The sequence below is a fragment of the Trachypithecus francoisi genome, unplaced genomic scaffold (assembly GCF_009764315.1).
Source record: "Trachypithecus francoisi isolate TF-2019V2 unplaced genomic scaffold, Tfra_2.0 Contig01461, whole genome shotgun sequence".
NCBI classification, from domain to species: Eukaryota; Metazoa; Chordata; class Mammalia; order Primates; family Cercopithecidae; genus Trachypithecus; species Trachypithecus francoisi.
In genome coordinates, this window is record NW_022681433.1 from 17,300,172 (window position 1) to 17,313,802 (window position 13,631).

Here is a 13,631-nt window from a genome sequence, read left to right on the forward strand (position 1 = left end):
GGCCACTGTATTCCAGCCCGGGCAACAAAGCGAGATGCCATCTCAAAATAAAGTATAAATTTAAAAAATCATAAATTAAATTAAAAAATAAAATGTCCATGTTTCTTTTTAATTACACAAACACAGAGGTGGTGTATTAGTCTGCTTGGCTGATGTAACAAAATACCATGGACTGAGGTGGCTATAACAACATTTACTTCTCTCAATTCCGGAGGCTAAGTCCCAGATAAAGATGGGGCAGTTTGGGTTCCAGGTGAAAGCCCCTTCTTGCTCTGTCCTCACATGGCACACAGAGAACAAACTCTTTGTTGTTTTTTCTCTTAAGGGCACTAATCTAGCCATGGGGGACCCACCCGGGTGACCTCATATAAATTGAATTACCTCCCAAAGGCTCCATCTCCAAATACCAACATATCGGGGTGGGGTAGGGCTTTAACATATGGATTGGGGGAGGAGGGAAATAGTTCAGTCCACAGCTGGTGGCAATGCCCAAGCTCAACGCAAGATTAAAGTACTGAATTACCGAATTACAGAGATGAGGTTAGAAAGACTCATCATACGGAGGTCATCAAGTGCCAGACTAAAGAGCCACTGGGCTTTTTAGATCATAAATCCGGGGGTTGCTTATAGGATGGATTTTGTTAGAGATCACGAGTAGGAAAACCATTTGGGGGAGTAATAGAACAATTCCTGAAGGAAAAATAAAAACGAACACTGTGATAACAACCCTCGAATGCACCACCACCAGGAAGCCTCTCCCGACGCTTCGCCAGAGAGGTTCTCCTTAAACGCGAATTTTTCTTGAGTTACCCTAGAAATGTAAGTTTCCCTTCACATTTCGCCTTCTCTCGTACATGTTCCTGTGCGTTTCCTAACCGGTTACTTCCACTTCACAGTGCCTGCAGCACACGGTGTGTCCGAGCGCCCTACAGCCCTGCAGCGTCCTTCTGGCGCAGCCACCCGCGCTGGGCCCAAGGTCCCGCCCTCCCGCATCAGGATGCGCGGACGGTGTTTGTGGACTTGACCGCATGCCAGGAAATCCCGCGGGCGTGGCCACTTCTGGGCGCCAGGACCACAGCCGGCCACCCCACCGACGCCAGGGACGCTCTTCTGGGCCCACTTCAGGGCCGCGTGTCGGGCTCCCAAGAACGGCGTCCAACTGGCCTGAGGCGCAGGGGTGGGGCTCACGTCGTCGGACGGTTGCACGGATTATTTTCGATTGATTTCCGAACCTTCAGGAAGCAGACACGCTCCCCTTCCTTCTTAGAGATGGGGCGGCAGCCAACGAAGGCCCGAAGCCGCCTCCTTTTCTGTGTGGGGAGCTAGGAGATGCTTAGGAGGGACCTCCCCGATTCTGCGATGCTGAGCATCATTTTTGGCAGGAGGCTACATATGAGCAGTAATTGACATTCATCACTCTAATGTGCAGATTATGTCAGTACGGATGCTACGATAGAAGAACTAAAAAATGACAGAAATGGTTTCACTGTTTTTAAACTCTGGGAGCCTACTCCTTTAAGAGATTAAGCCGTGCGCCAATGCCACCTGGTCCCGGGGTGCCTTGCGCGGCTCGCCGACCCCCACTCGCGTCCCAGGGCTCCCTGCGAGGCAGTTTCACTTCCGGCGGGCTACGTGCGCGCGGCGAGCGACGCGCGTACTTTTGCGTGGTTGCTCCACCCCCTCAGCCTTACCTTCGCTGCCGTTGGGGTTGGAAGTTCCCGCCAGGTCGGTGCCGGGCGAGAGATGTTCCCCGGCCCGCCTCGGCTTTGAGACGAGAGAAGTGTCCCAGAGCCCTTTCATCTTGCTGACGGCGTCGCGCCGCGGGCAGACATGTCCACAGGGTTCTCCTTCGGGTCCGGGACTCTGGGCTCCACCACCGTGGCCGCAGGCGGGACCGGCACAGGCGGCGGTTTCTCCTTCGGAACGGGAGCGTCTAGGTAACGCACTTTCTCGCCTTGCTGGGCCGGATTCCCCCCGAGTCCCACCCCCGCAAAGCTCCCTTGGTGTTCCCATCCTCTCTCTTGCCGCTGGCTTCCTTCCCGGTGAGGCTGGAGAGAAGCACTTAAATCTAGCCGCTCCGCGTCGTAGGCCTCGAGCTCGCCGCGGTACCCGGGCCCAGCGCGGCCTCGTGAAGTGGAGGGCGGGATGGGTTTTGTGCTGTGAGGTTTCCAGAATCCACGTATAGTTTAGGCATTGTTTGGACCTAGTGGGGTCTTGACTGCTTGGAGGGGCCTGGGGGTCTTCCCCGGAGCTTTAGCGATGCGTCAGTCTTAGGCGTAGAATGAAGGTTGAATGAATGAATGAAATTATAGCATGTTGTGGAGTTTTATGATAGATAATTCTAATTTCATTGCAGCATTTGCGGTCTTGGATATTACAGTGTTTTAATAACTTTGTGGTTGTTTTTAACTAGCTTTTCAAGCTTCTGTGACCTTATCTGTTTTAAAACAACAAGAAACACTTTTTTGCAGTGTTTTTCAGTGGTAATTTTGTGCACTATGTGCAGATTAGTATATCTGACGCAAGAATGTTGTGTTGTAATAACTCAATATTGTCTTTTACTTAAGTTTCAAAACGTAGGTAGCATGTTTCTCGTTTTTGTGCAACCCATTAGTCCAGGTGGCGACAAAAACATAACTGTGCAGAAGGAGACAAAGTGGTGAGACATTTATTTTAATGAGAGATTTAAGCTTTAGAACTCAATTTTTTAAAAGATAAAGGTGGAGGGGTTCATAAAGTTAAGGAGTGTGCACACTGTCAACAAGATACTTCCTGAAGCTTAAAAGATGCGGCTGTAGATTTAAAAGGCAAAAACTTAAGCATGACCTGCAGTTTAAAAAGGGAGGGAGGAGGAATCACAGGCTACACAGTCAATTCAGAAATTTGAATTTTCATCCGTACTTCCATTATTCTTACTCTACTCGCTCAACAGCAGGTCCTAATAATTTTACTTCTGCCATTTCCGTTTGTCTTTATTTCCAGTTCCACCACCCTGCTCAGGCTATTATCATTCATGGAACAAATATTTATTGGACAGATTCCCATGTGCAGGGCTCTGTTTTAGGTATTAAGAGTCTTGCTCTCTTGATCCTTACCATTCTTAGGAAAATACTCTGATTCTTGTCAGATTTTTAACCAGCTGTCTTTCTTGTTTTAGATGAAAACTACTCCCATCAACTTCTTCAATCTGTTCTGCCACATTGTAGCCAGAGTAATTAAAAAAAAAAATTATCATTGCTCCCCGTTTAATCATTTCCCGCTATCTTTAGAGTGAAGTTAAAAAAAACAGACAGAAAAACTTACCATAGTCTGCAAGGTCCACTTCTGCTGGAACCTCTGAGTACTCATCTTGAGCCCGTCTTTTTATTTTAGGTATCCAGACCCACTGTTAAAAACAAACACGCAACTACCAGCCGGTACACCACTACCTGCACACAAATAACTGAAATAAAGTTTCGGAGAAAGATACTAACCCCTACTTCATGGGATGCACTTTGATGTTTTCTATTCTATTTCTTTTTTTAATGTTGTTTATGACTTGGATTAATTTTTATACTTCTCTCACGGTCCTGATCTTAGTGTGAGAAAGCCTGTCCTAGCAACATGACCTTTTCTCTTTTCAAGTGGACTTTGCCAGCCCCTTCCTTGCAAGTATCAAATGGTCTCTTCCCCAGAGAGGCCTTTTCTGACCTGTCAGTCTAGGGGAGATTTCCATTCTCCTAATACTCTTAGAGTGCTGATCACAAAATGTAATCAGTTTGTTATATTTATTGTTAACTTGTTTGTTGTCAGATCTCAGCACTAGAATAATTACTATCTGTGTCTCTCACTGACTAGAAACTGCCTGAGGGCAGGGTCTGAGTCTTACCACCTCTTTCCTCAGTCCCAAGGACAGTGTCTGGCATAGAAAAAGGGCTTTAATAACAATTTGAATGAGTGAGCAAATGAGTTATTAGTAATAAGTTATAAAAAATTACGCAAGTTTTAGAGAGGCTTGGATAAATTAATGAAAGAGGAGACAGTCTGACATAAATTTGTTAGTGCTGGTTGGGAGGCCTGACAGCCCCTAGTGCCACCTGGTGATTTGATGTCTTGAGGTCCGTCATTTTAGGGGCGTTCTCACATCTGGAAAAGGAGTGGGTTACCTGAGTTGATGAGTGAGATGAAGCATTTGAATATTTAGCATCAAGTCTGGCACTTGCTAAGTGCTCAGTAAATGTTAGCTATTATGTTAGCTGCCAAGTCCACATTAGGGCAAGCTGGGCAAGTTAAAATAACATTCCTGATGTGATTGAGTCAAGTTGGTTTTTATACAGCACATCCTGTCAAGTGCTTGGCACATAACGTTGGTTTGAGGCAATAATTGGTCAAGTCTAGGGTAGCTTTTTTTTTTCTTGAATTTAGTAAATTTCACTGACACCAAAATTTCTCTTTTGCTTTTGTGATAAAATTTCATTTCAATGTGTTTCTTTGGCAGTATTTTCAACTTTCATTATGTAATATTTCATAATATCTTCAGTTATGTTGTCAAGACATTTATTTTATATATATATATATATGTATGTATGTATTTTTTTTTTTTTTTGAGACGGAGTCTTGCTCTGTCATCCAGGCTGGAGTACAGTGGCGCGATCTCGGCTCACCACAAGCTCCACCTCCTGGGTTCATGCAATTCTCCTGCCTCAGCCTCCTGAGTAGCTGGGACTACAGGTGCCACCACCACGCCCAGCTAATTTTTTTTGTATTTTTAGTAGAGACGGGGTTTCACCGTGTTAGCCAGGATGGTCTCGATCTCCTGACCTCGTGATCCACCTGCCTCAGCCTCCCAAAGTGCTGGGATTACAGGAGTGAGCCACTACGCCTGGCCTTTTTTTTTTTTGAGACGGAGTCTTGCTCTTGATACCCAGCCTGAAGTGCAGTGGCGCAATCTCGGCTCACTGCAACCTCCGCTTCCTGGGTTCAATCGATTCTCCTGCCTCAGCCTCCCGAATAGCTGGGATTACACCACATCAGGCTAATTTTTTTTTTTTTTTGATGTTTTTAGTAGAAACAGGGTTTCACCATGTTGACCAGGCTGGTCTCAAACTCCTGATTCGGGTAATCCGTCCTCCTCGGCATCCCAAGGTGCTGGAATTACAGGCGTGAGCCACTGCGCCCAGCCACCAATAATGGTTTAGTATCCCTAGATACTCATTTGTTCTACTCCACGTTATACACACAACAGTTTCGAAATAACAATACGATCAGACTACCCACAGCTAAGCTAAATGTTTTGGCATATATGCCCCTTTTATGGTTATACCTATGTTATCTGGGTATAGCCATTGCATACTATATTCTTTTGCTTGTCACACTCAGGTCTCTGTGTGTGTGATATCTCACTTAGTTTTGGTTGTAGCAATGTGTTTTTAATAATACCATTTATTTATTTATTTATTTATTTATTTTGAGACGGAGTCTTGCTCTGTCACCCAGGCTGGAGTGCAGTGGCCGGATCTCAGCTCACTGCAAGCTCCACCTCCCGGGTTCACGCCATTCTCCCGCCTCAGCCTCCGGAGTAGCGGGGACTACAGGCGCCCGCCACCTCGCCCGGCTAGTTTTTTGTATTTTTTGTAGAGACGGGGTTTCACCGTGTTAGCCAGGATGGTCTGGATCTCCTGACCTCATGATCCACCCGTCTCGGCCTCCCAAAGTGCTGGGATGACAGGCTTGAGCCACCGCGCCCGGCCGATTTATTTATTTATTTATTCTTTTTTTGAGACGGAGTCTCGCTCTTTCGCCTGGGCTGGAGTGCAGTGGCCGGATCTCAGCTCACTACAAGCTCCGCCTCCCGGGTTTACGCCATTCTCCTGCCTCAGCCTCCCGAGTAGCTGGGACTACAGGCGCCGCCACCTCGCCGGCTAGTTTTTTGTATTTTTTGTAGAGACGGGGTTTCACCGTGTTAGCCAGGATGGTCTGGATCTCCTGACCTCATGATCCACCCGTCTCGGCCTCCCAAAGTGCTGGGATGACAGGCTTGAGCCACCGCGCCCGGCCGATTTATTTATTTATTTATTATTTATTTATTTTGAGACGGAGTCTCGCTCTTTCGCCTGGGCTGGAGTGCAGTGGCCGGATCTCAGCTCACTACAAGCTCCGCCTCCCGGGTTTACGCCATTCTCCTGCCTCAGCCTCCCGAGTAGCTGGGACTACAGGCGCCGCCACCTCGCCCGGCTAGTTTTTTGTAGTTTTTTTAGTAGAGATGGGGTTTCACCGTGTTAGCCAGGATGGTCTCCATCTCCAGACCTCGTGATCCACCCATCTCAGCCTCCCGAAGTGCTGGGATTACAGGCTTGAGCCACCGCGCCCGGCCTAATAATACCTTTTAAATTCAGACTAAATGTTTGAAGATCTGTGGGCTTTTTTTTTTTTTTTGGTAAGACGGCGTTGCTCTGTCTCCCAGGCTGGAATGCCTTGATGCAGTCTCAGCTCACTACAGCCTTCACCTCCTGGGCTAAAGTGATCCTTCCACCTCAGCTTCCTGAGTAGCTGGTATTACAGGCATGCTTCAGCACGCCTGGCTAATTTTTGTTTTGTGGAAGTTTTTTGTTGTTTTTTTCAGTAGAGACACTTTTACCATGTTGCCCAGGCTGGTCTCAAGCTTCTGGGCTCAAGCAGTCTGCCTACCTCAACCTCCCAAAGTGCTGGGATTACGGCATGAGCCACCCGGTCTGGTCAAGATCTGTGTTTTAATTGTTAGTGAGAGCTTGCAGCACTACTTTGTCTCCCACCTCGCCTTTATACCTCCAAGGTGCACACAAACACATTTTAAAGATCAGCGGTGAACTAAGTACTTCCTCTCCTTTTACCTACTCAGTATGGATGGCACACCTCAAGTTCTGCCCCTTAATAGGCTCCTCCGTCTCTGTTCCCCTCACAGTGGTTAGCTCTTTGCCTCAAACTTGTGCATTATCTCTGCCATCATTTGGCACTTGATTATAATCTGCCTTATAGTAATTGTAAACTTACTGAAGGTGTGTACATTTCTGCTGCTTGAATGATCTACTGCTTGAGTATTTCCTTTACTCCTTGTCCCCCAATGTTTGCAAAAATCTGAGTGGCTTCTTAAGCTGGTTATGCAATTGAAGGCACCCAGACCCAAGTCACTTGGAGAAGCTCTTCTGGCTCGGAGTACAGTTATTTGTGTTGTTTTCCCCCTGGTAAACGGCATGTTCCTTGACTAGGGACTTGGTCATCTTTCTGCTTCCTTGCTATTCCTGGCATAATGCCTTGTACATAATATATTTAGTTGAATTTATAAGTATCCATAATGATAACAGTCATAACAACATTTATTGAAGTTAATTCATCCTATGCAATTTCTGAAGTCTTATATTTAAAAAAAAAATTCTGGTGGCCAGGCGCAGTGGCCCATGCCTATAATCCCAGCACTTTGGGAGGCCGAGGCGGGCGGATCATGAGGTCAGAAGATCGAGACCATCCTGGCTAACACGGTGAAACCCTGTCTGTACTAAAAATACAAAAAATTACCTGGGCGTGGTGGCAGGTACCTATAGTCCCAGCTACTTGGGAGGCTGAGGCAGGAGAATGGCGTGAACCTGGGAGGCAGAGCTTGCAGTGAGCCGAGATTGCGCCACTGCACTCCAGCTTGGACGACAGAGCAAGACTCCGTCTCAAAAAAAAAAAAAAAAAAATTATGCTAAGTAGGTACTGTTAATTCCTATTTTGCAGATGAGGAAATAGAGGCTCAGAAAGGTTAAGGAATGGCACACAAGTACCAGAACTTGGGGGAATTGGTACTGGAACCCAGCCACACTACTGCTGCCAGAGATTTTGAGACTTTAAAAATGATATTGGGTTCTCCCATGGTGATTACTCTTTATGGAAGAGCAGCAAAGGAAGTAATAAATATGTACGATAAAGAGGATTCCCCATTATGCTATATAATCTCCCTTAACTCTCCTACATAATTTTTGAAGTGCCAACTTGTCAAACTTTCCTTGCTTTCACAATTTGTCTTCCCACCTTTTTCTAGCAAATCTGAACCTCTGAGTCTTGATAGGGGTAGTTGAAAAGTTGTGAACTTTGTTCACGTTCACTTGCTTTTATCAGCTGTTCTTTTTTTAAGCTTTCCAACGCTCTCTGAAGAGTTTCTGTTAATGAACACATGATCCTGAGACACGGTGATTTTGCTTTGCGTTTAAGTTTTGCCAGGAAATGTGCCCACTAGTTTTTCTATTTTGCTTTTTTTGGTGGTAAAATCCCTAACTATGAGCTCTCCCCAACCCCACATTGCCCTATGAATGTGGTAATGTAGCAACGGACAGCTAGTGAGGATAACTTAAAATCACTTTTCTATGACCATTTTAAAATATGCTAGGTTTCAAAGATTGATGAAAGCAGAATAATTGTGATCCTTACTTACGATTACCTTGAGATCTGAAATCCTTATTGCTGTAGACTGCTTTTCTTGAAATCTGGTATTTTTATTTTTTGAGAGGGAGTCTCGCTCTGTCACTCAGACTGGAGTGCGGTGACACTATGTCGGCTCACTGCAACCTCTGCCTCCCGGGTTCAAGCGATTCTCCTGCCTCAGCCTCCTGAGTAGCTGGGATTACAGGCACGTGGCACCACCATGCCCGGCTAAGTTTTGTATTTTTAGTAGAGACAAGGTTTTACCCTGTTGGTCAGGCTGGTCTGGAACTCCTGACTTCGTGATCCACTAGCCTTGACCTCCCAAAGTGCTGGGATTACAGGCGTCAGCCACTACGCCCAGCGTGAAATCTGGTAGTATTGTATTTTTTAAGACTACGTTTACATGTGGATTTATTTTTATGGAAGAACAGAAACGTGTTTGAACTTGATGGGTTAAAGGTAAATTTATTTTTATTTTTGGGTCCTATGACAATGTATTTGATATGTTACGTGAATGAAACTATCTTGAAGAGTTAAGTTTTATTTTTCTTAAGTAAATATTGGCTCTAGTAGACTTCCTTTTGTGCATGTAGTTTTTGTTCTGTTTTTGTTTTTTTAAATAAGCAACCCTTCTGTGGGGCTCAATTTTGGAAATCTTGGAAGTACTGCAACTCCAGCAACTACATCTGCTGCTTCAAGTGGTTTTGGAACTGGGCTCTTTGGATCTAAACCTGCCACTGGGTTCACTCTAGGAGGAACAAATACAGGTGAGGAGGATCTGACCACATCGTCAGAGAGTAGGCTTGGGATATCCTTTCCTAAATTCTGTCCTGTATTTCCATTTACAAGGATCATCACTGGGAGTAGACCTTAAAAAATGGTAAATACTAAGATGAAAAGAAATACAAGGAATTGGAATTAAGGGCTAGTGATATAGGCCCGATCAGTGACTGTCATCTACTCTGAAGGAAGGAAGGAAAACGTACAAACATTAAATTTTTAGATTGTATAATGTAGAGTTTTTCCTTAGTGAAGATTGTTGTTTCAGCCAGCTTTATCAATTTGGAACATTAACATACATGAGATAATGAGCACCCTTACTGTAACATATTTTACATTTTTTTTTTTGGATACACAGTCTTGCTCTATTGTCTAGGCTGGAGTTCAGTGGCATGATCATGGCCCACTGTAGCCTTGCAACCTCTTGGATTCAAGTGATCCTCCCACCTCAGCCTCCTGAGTAGATGGAACCACAGGTGTGCACCACCACGCCTGGCTCTTTTTTTTTTTACTTTTTGTAGAGAAGGGGTCTCCTGATCTTAAATTCCTGAGGTCAGGTGATCCTCCTGCCTTGGCCTCTCAGAGTGCTGGGATTGTAGGCCTGAGTTACCATGCCTGGTCTATAATTTACATTCCTAAGAGATGTTTTACATTTTCGCATTATTAAAACATATAAGTGGGAAGAGGGCAATAGATAAAGGACTTGAAGGTTTCGAAAACAAGGGAAAATTTTTGTTTTTAATACAGCTGGAAAAATAGTGTTTCACTGGAGCTGACCATTTAAAAAGTTTGCTTCTTTATTTACCCTTTATTTTCTAATACTTTGTTTTCTTACTGCTTTTTGCATTGAACTTCCAGCTTTGAGTGCAGCACATTTCACAGCCACATCTATAAAATGGAGAATGACAGGAATAAATATGAGCAGATTAGTCAGTGAGCTGCTTGAGACAGCTCAGTGTAACATTTTGTTTGGAGTTGCTTTTTTTGGTCTTGCTTAATTTTGTTATAAGCAATAGTTATTTGCATTTTATAAATTTTATTCCTTAATCAAATTATGCACAGCTTGTAATATGAAAACCAGTGCTATGGGAAAAACGCGTGATTAATGGTTATGGTGGCAGATACTATGATATGTATTGTTCTAATTAGAAGTATTGTCACTCCCTGAGGGTGATTTTAAGTCTTCGCCTTATGACGAGTAAACCAAAAGAATGTCATCTTCATTGATGATTAAATTTTATTTCTCTTTTTGTCCCCAGGAATAGCAACAACTATAACTACAGGATTAACTCTGGGTAAGAATTTTTGAGGAAAGATCCCAGCTCTGTGGTCTTCTAATAATTTTAATAAATTGAGTGATCTTTCTACTCTTCTGTCTTCTAATATCTCACAGAGCTGGGGTATAGAAAAAAGTGCGTGTATCACAGATGGTGACTTATCAGAGAACCTTTCAGTATTTGAGTAATGAAAAAAAGGAATGACTTTGTAGAGTACTTTTATAATTCAGAAAAGTATTTTAAATGCAGAAATTGTTTTTAATGTGGAAGTTTATTTCATATTACTTTTTTTAGTCATTTGACTTCATTTAGTGGAAAAAACACCAAACTTTAAGCCAGAAATTTTGGAAGTAAGCCTCTAAAATAGTTGTGAGGCTTTAGGTAATATTTGGGGGCTTTTAGTTATCTAAAAAATTGAGGGTATTGGACTAATATCCAAATACATAATACCTTCTGTAGTGTTACGCTAAAGGGAATGTGAATAACTAGGGTTTCAGCCAGCTTTCAATCTGGATGGCAGTAAACAATGTGAACGGAAAGGAAAAGGAAATGAAAGAACATTTAGAAGCCCTTAAATTGAGTTTTAAAACAAGGATTGGCAGACTTCATTTGGATGCTACAGCTGTTATTAACAGAAAACACAACACATCTGTTTATCACCAAAGTTTTGGACTGGATTGGCTACAAAGACAAGCAAGTGAATCTTCTTGTTTTCTTTTTTGCTTTCTTTTCCCCCCCATCAGACAGGTTCTTCCTCTGTTGCCCAGGCTGGAATGCAGTGGCACCATCACAGCTCACTGCAACCTCAAACTCTTGGGCTCAAGCGATCTTCCCTGAGGTTCCCAAGTAGCTAGGACTATAGGTACATACCACAATGCTCGGCTAATTTTTTTTTTTTTTTTTTAAGAGATGGAGTTTTGCTCTTACTGCCCAGGCTGGAGTGCAATGGCGCAATCTCGGCTCACTGCAACCTCTGCCTCCTGGGTTCAAGCGATTCTCCTGCCTCAGCCTCCCAAGTAACTGGGATTACAGGCATGTGCCACCATGCCCGGCAAATTTTGTATTTTTACTAGAGGCAAGATTTCTCCATGTTGGTCGGTGAGACTGGTCTCAAACTCCCAACCTCAAATGATCCACGGGCTTTGGCCTCCCAAAGTGCTGGGATTATAGGCGTAAGCCACTGCGCCTGGCTTTTTTTTTTTTTTTTGGTAGAGTCAAGGTCTCACTATGTTGCCTAGGCTGGTCATGGACTCCTAGCCTGAAGCCGCGTGCCCTCTTTGTCCTCCCAAAGTGCTGGGATTATAGACTTGAGCCACACTACGCCTGAGTCTTGTTTTCTGAGGTTGCAACCCCATACATGATTTCAAAGTACTGTACTCTGGCAGGAACTTACTAGTTGTGATCAGGGCAATCTAGAAGCATCGTTTCTGGCTTCTTTTCTCTCAGTGATTTCAGGTTAAGTCAATGCAGGTCATTCATACATTTCTTTACTTAATATTGTTTGAGCAGTTATTACTTCCTAACCATGCAGCCTTGTGTATACATGATGCCTTGAACATTGAATATTATCTTGTGGCACTGGTAGTGAGGATGGTCCTTGATGATGACATTGGGAACTGCTAAGGGTTGGAGCAAGACAGTCTGTTGTGAGGTGGAAGGGTTAGGCAGGTATATTAACATGTTCTTGTATAATCTGATAAATTTCCTAAAAGATGTGGGAGAGGCACCATGAAAGGCAGAGGAAGAAAACAGTATGGTTTACTTTACGGGCAAGAAGCATTTCAGACAGAGGATTGGCAAATGCAAACGCCCAGTCATAAAAGCATTCAGGGAAATATGAAATATTTTGTTCTTGGAGCTTAGAATTCAGAGGTGGAAATGGTGGGCAGAGTTGAGATTTGAGGAGCAGGTTGGGACCAGATAGGAAAGGGAGGTATATGTCATGCCTTTAAACTCTATTTTAAAGACAATCTAGAGTTAATAGGATCCTTAAGTTGGGCAGAATCACCAGGATATTTGTGGGGGGGTTTTGTTTTTGGTGGTAGTGGTGTTTTGTTGTTGTTGTTGTTGTTGTTGTTTTTTTTTGAGACGGAATTTCGCTCTTGTCCAGACTGGAGTGCAATGACATGATCTCGGCTCACTACCACCTCTGCCTCCCAGGTTCAAAAAATTAGCCTGTCTCAGCCTCCCGAGTAGCTGGGATTACAGACATGTGCCACCACGCCCAGTTAATTTTGTGTTTTTAGTAGAGATGGGGTTTTGCCATGTTGGCCAGGCTGGTCTTGAACTCCTGACCTCAGGTGATCTGCCCGCCCCAGGCTCCCAAAATGCTGGGATTACAGATGTGAGCCACCGCACCCGGCCATTTTTTTTTTTTTTTTTGAGGTAACCAAGATAATTTTAAGAATAGATTAGAGGTTAGAAGAGACTGATACCAGAGAAATAAATACTGTTGTAGTTGTTCTTAAGAGAGGTGGCCTAAGCTAAGGTTTTTAAGGATACTTGTAGTACAGGATATTTCTGAAGTGCAGTCGACAGGATTTGTGACTAGTGGAGTACAGGAGAAAGAAGGGATGTCAAGAATGACTGGTTTCTGGCTTGAGGAATTGAACTGAGCAAGGTTGGAGATTTAGCAAAAAGTTTTTGTGGTGAGATATGTAGGAGGCCAAAGGGGCATCAAGATAGAACTAGGCAATGAGGACTTAGGTGAATGTCAGTTTAGACTTAATCACCTGTAGTTGAAATGATGAAAGTGGGTGAGTCATTGGGGAAGTAAGGAAGTGGGAATGGAACCCTAGGAAGTGTCATTTAAGACATGAACAGAGGAAAGACAGCTGCAGAAAAAAAAGAGCTGAAAAGGAATAGGGAGACAGCTGGGGGTGGACAGAGACACAGGGGCCAGAAGAAAGGAATAGAGAATGGTTATTAAAGTATTAGAGAGGAGGGACCATTTTTCTGCTGAGAGGGAAAGGAGGAGGATAAATGCTGCATTAGAGGTAAATCTAGGAGTAGAATTAAAATCGATATATTACATTGATTGGATTTTCTTTTTTGTTTTGTTTTTCTTTTCTTTTTTTTTTTGTTTTGAGTCAGAGTCTTTTGTCTCCCAGGCTGGAGTGCTGTGGTGTGATTTCAGCTTACTGCAACTTCCCCCTCCCA

General features: G+C 43.9%; 1 protein-coding gene across 3 annotated transcripts in view; it reads left to right on the forward strand.

Moving 5' to 3' along the window:
- The first annotated feature begins 538 nt into the window (after window positions 1–538).
- NUP58 (nucleoporin 58) overlaps window positions 539–13,631 on the forward strand; it is a 52,288-nt gene continuing 39,195 nt past the window's right edge. For all 3 annotated transcript variants that reach the window (XM_033236961.1, XM_033236941.1, XM_033236951.1), the window contains exons 1-3: window positions 539–1,937; window positions 9,040–9,182; window positions 10,455–10,490. In XM_033236961.1, coding sequence (XP_033092852.1) covers window positions 1,831–1,937; window positions 9,040–9,182; window positions 10,455–10,490 — 286 coding nt within the window. In that variant the 5' untranslated portion in view covers window positions 539–1,830. The remainder of the gene's footprint in view (window positions 1,938–9,039; window positions 9,183–10,454; window positions 10,491–13,631) is intronic.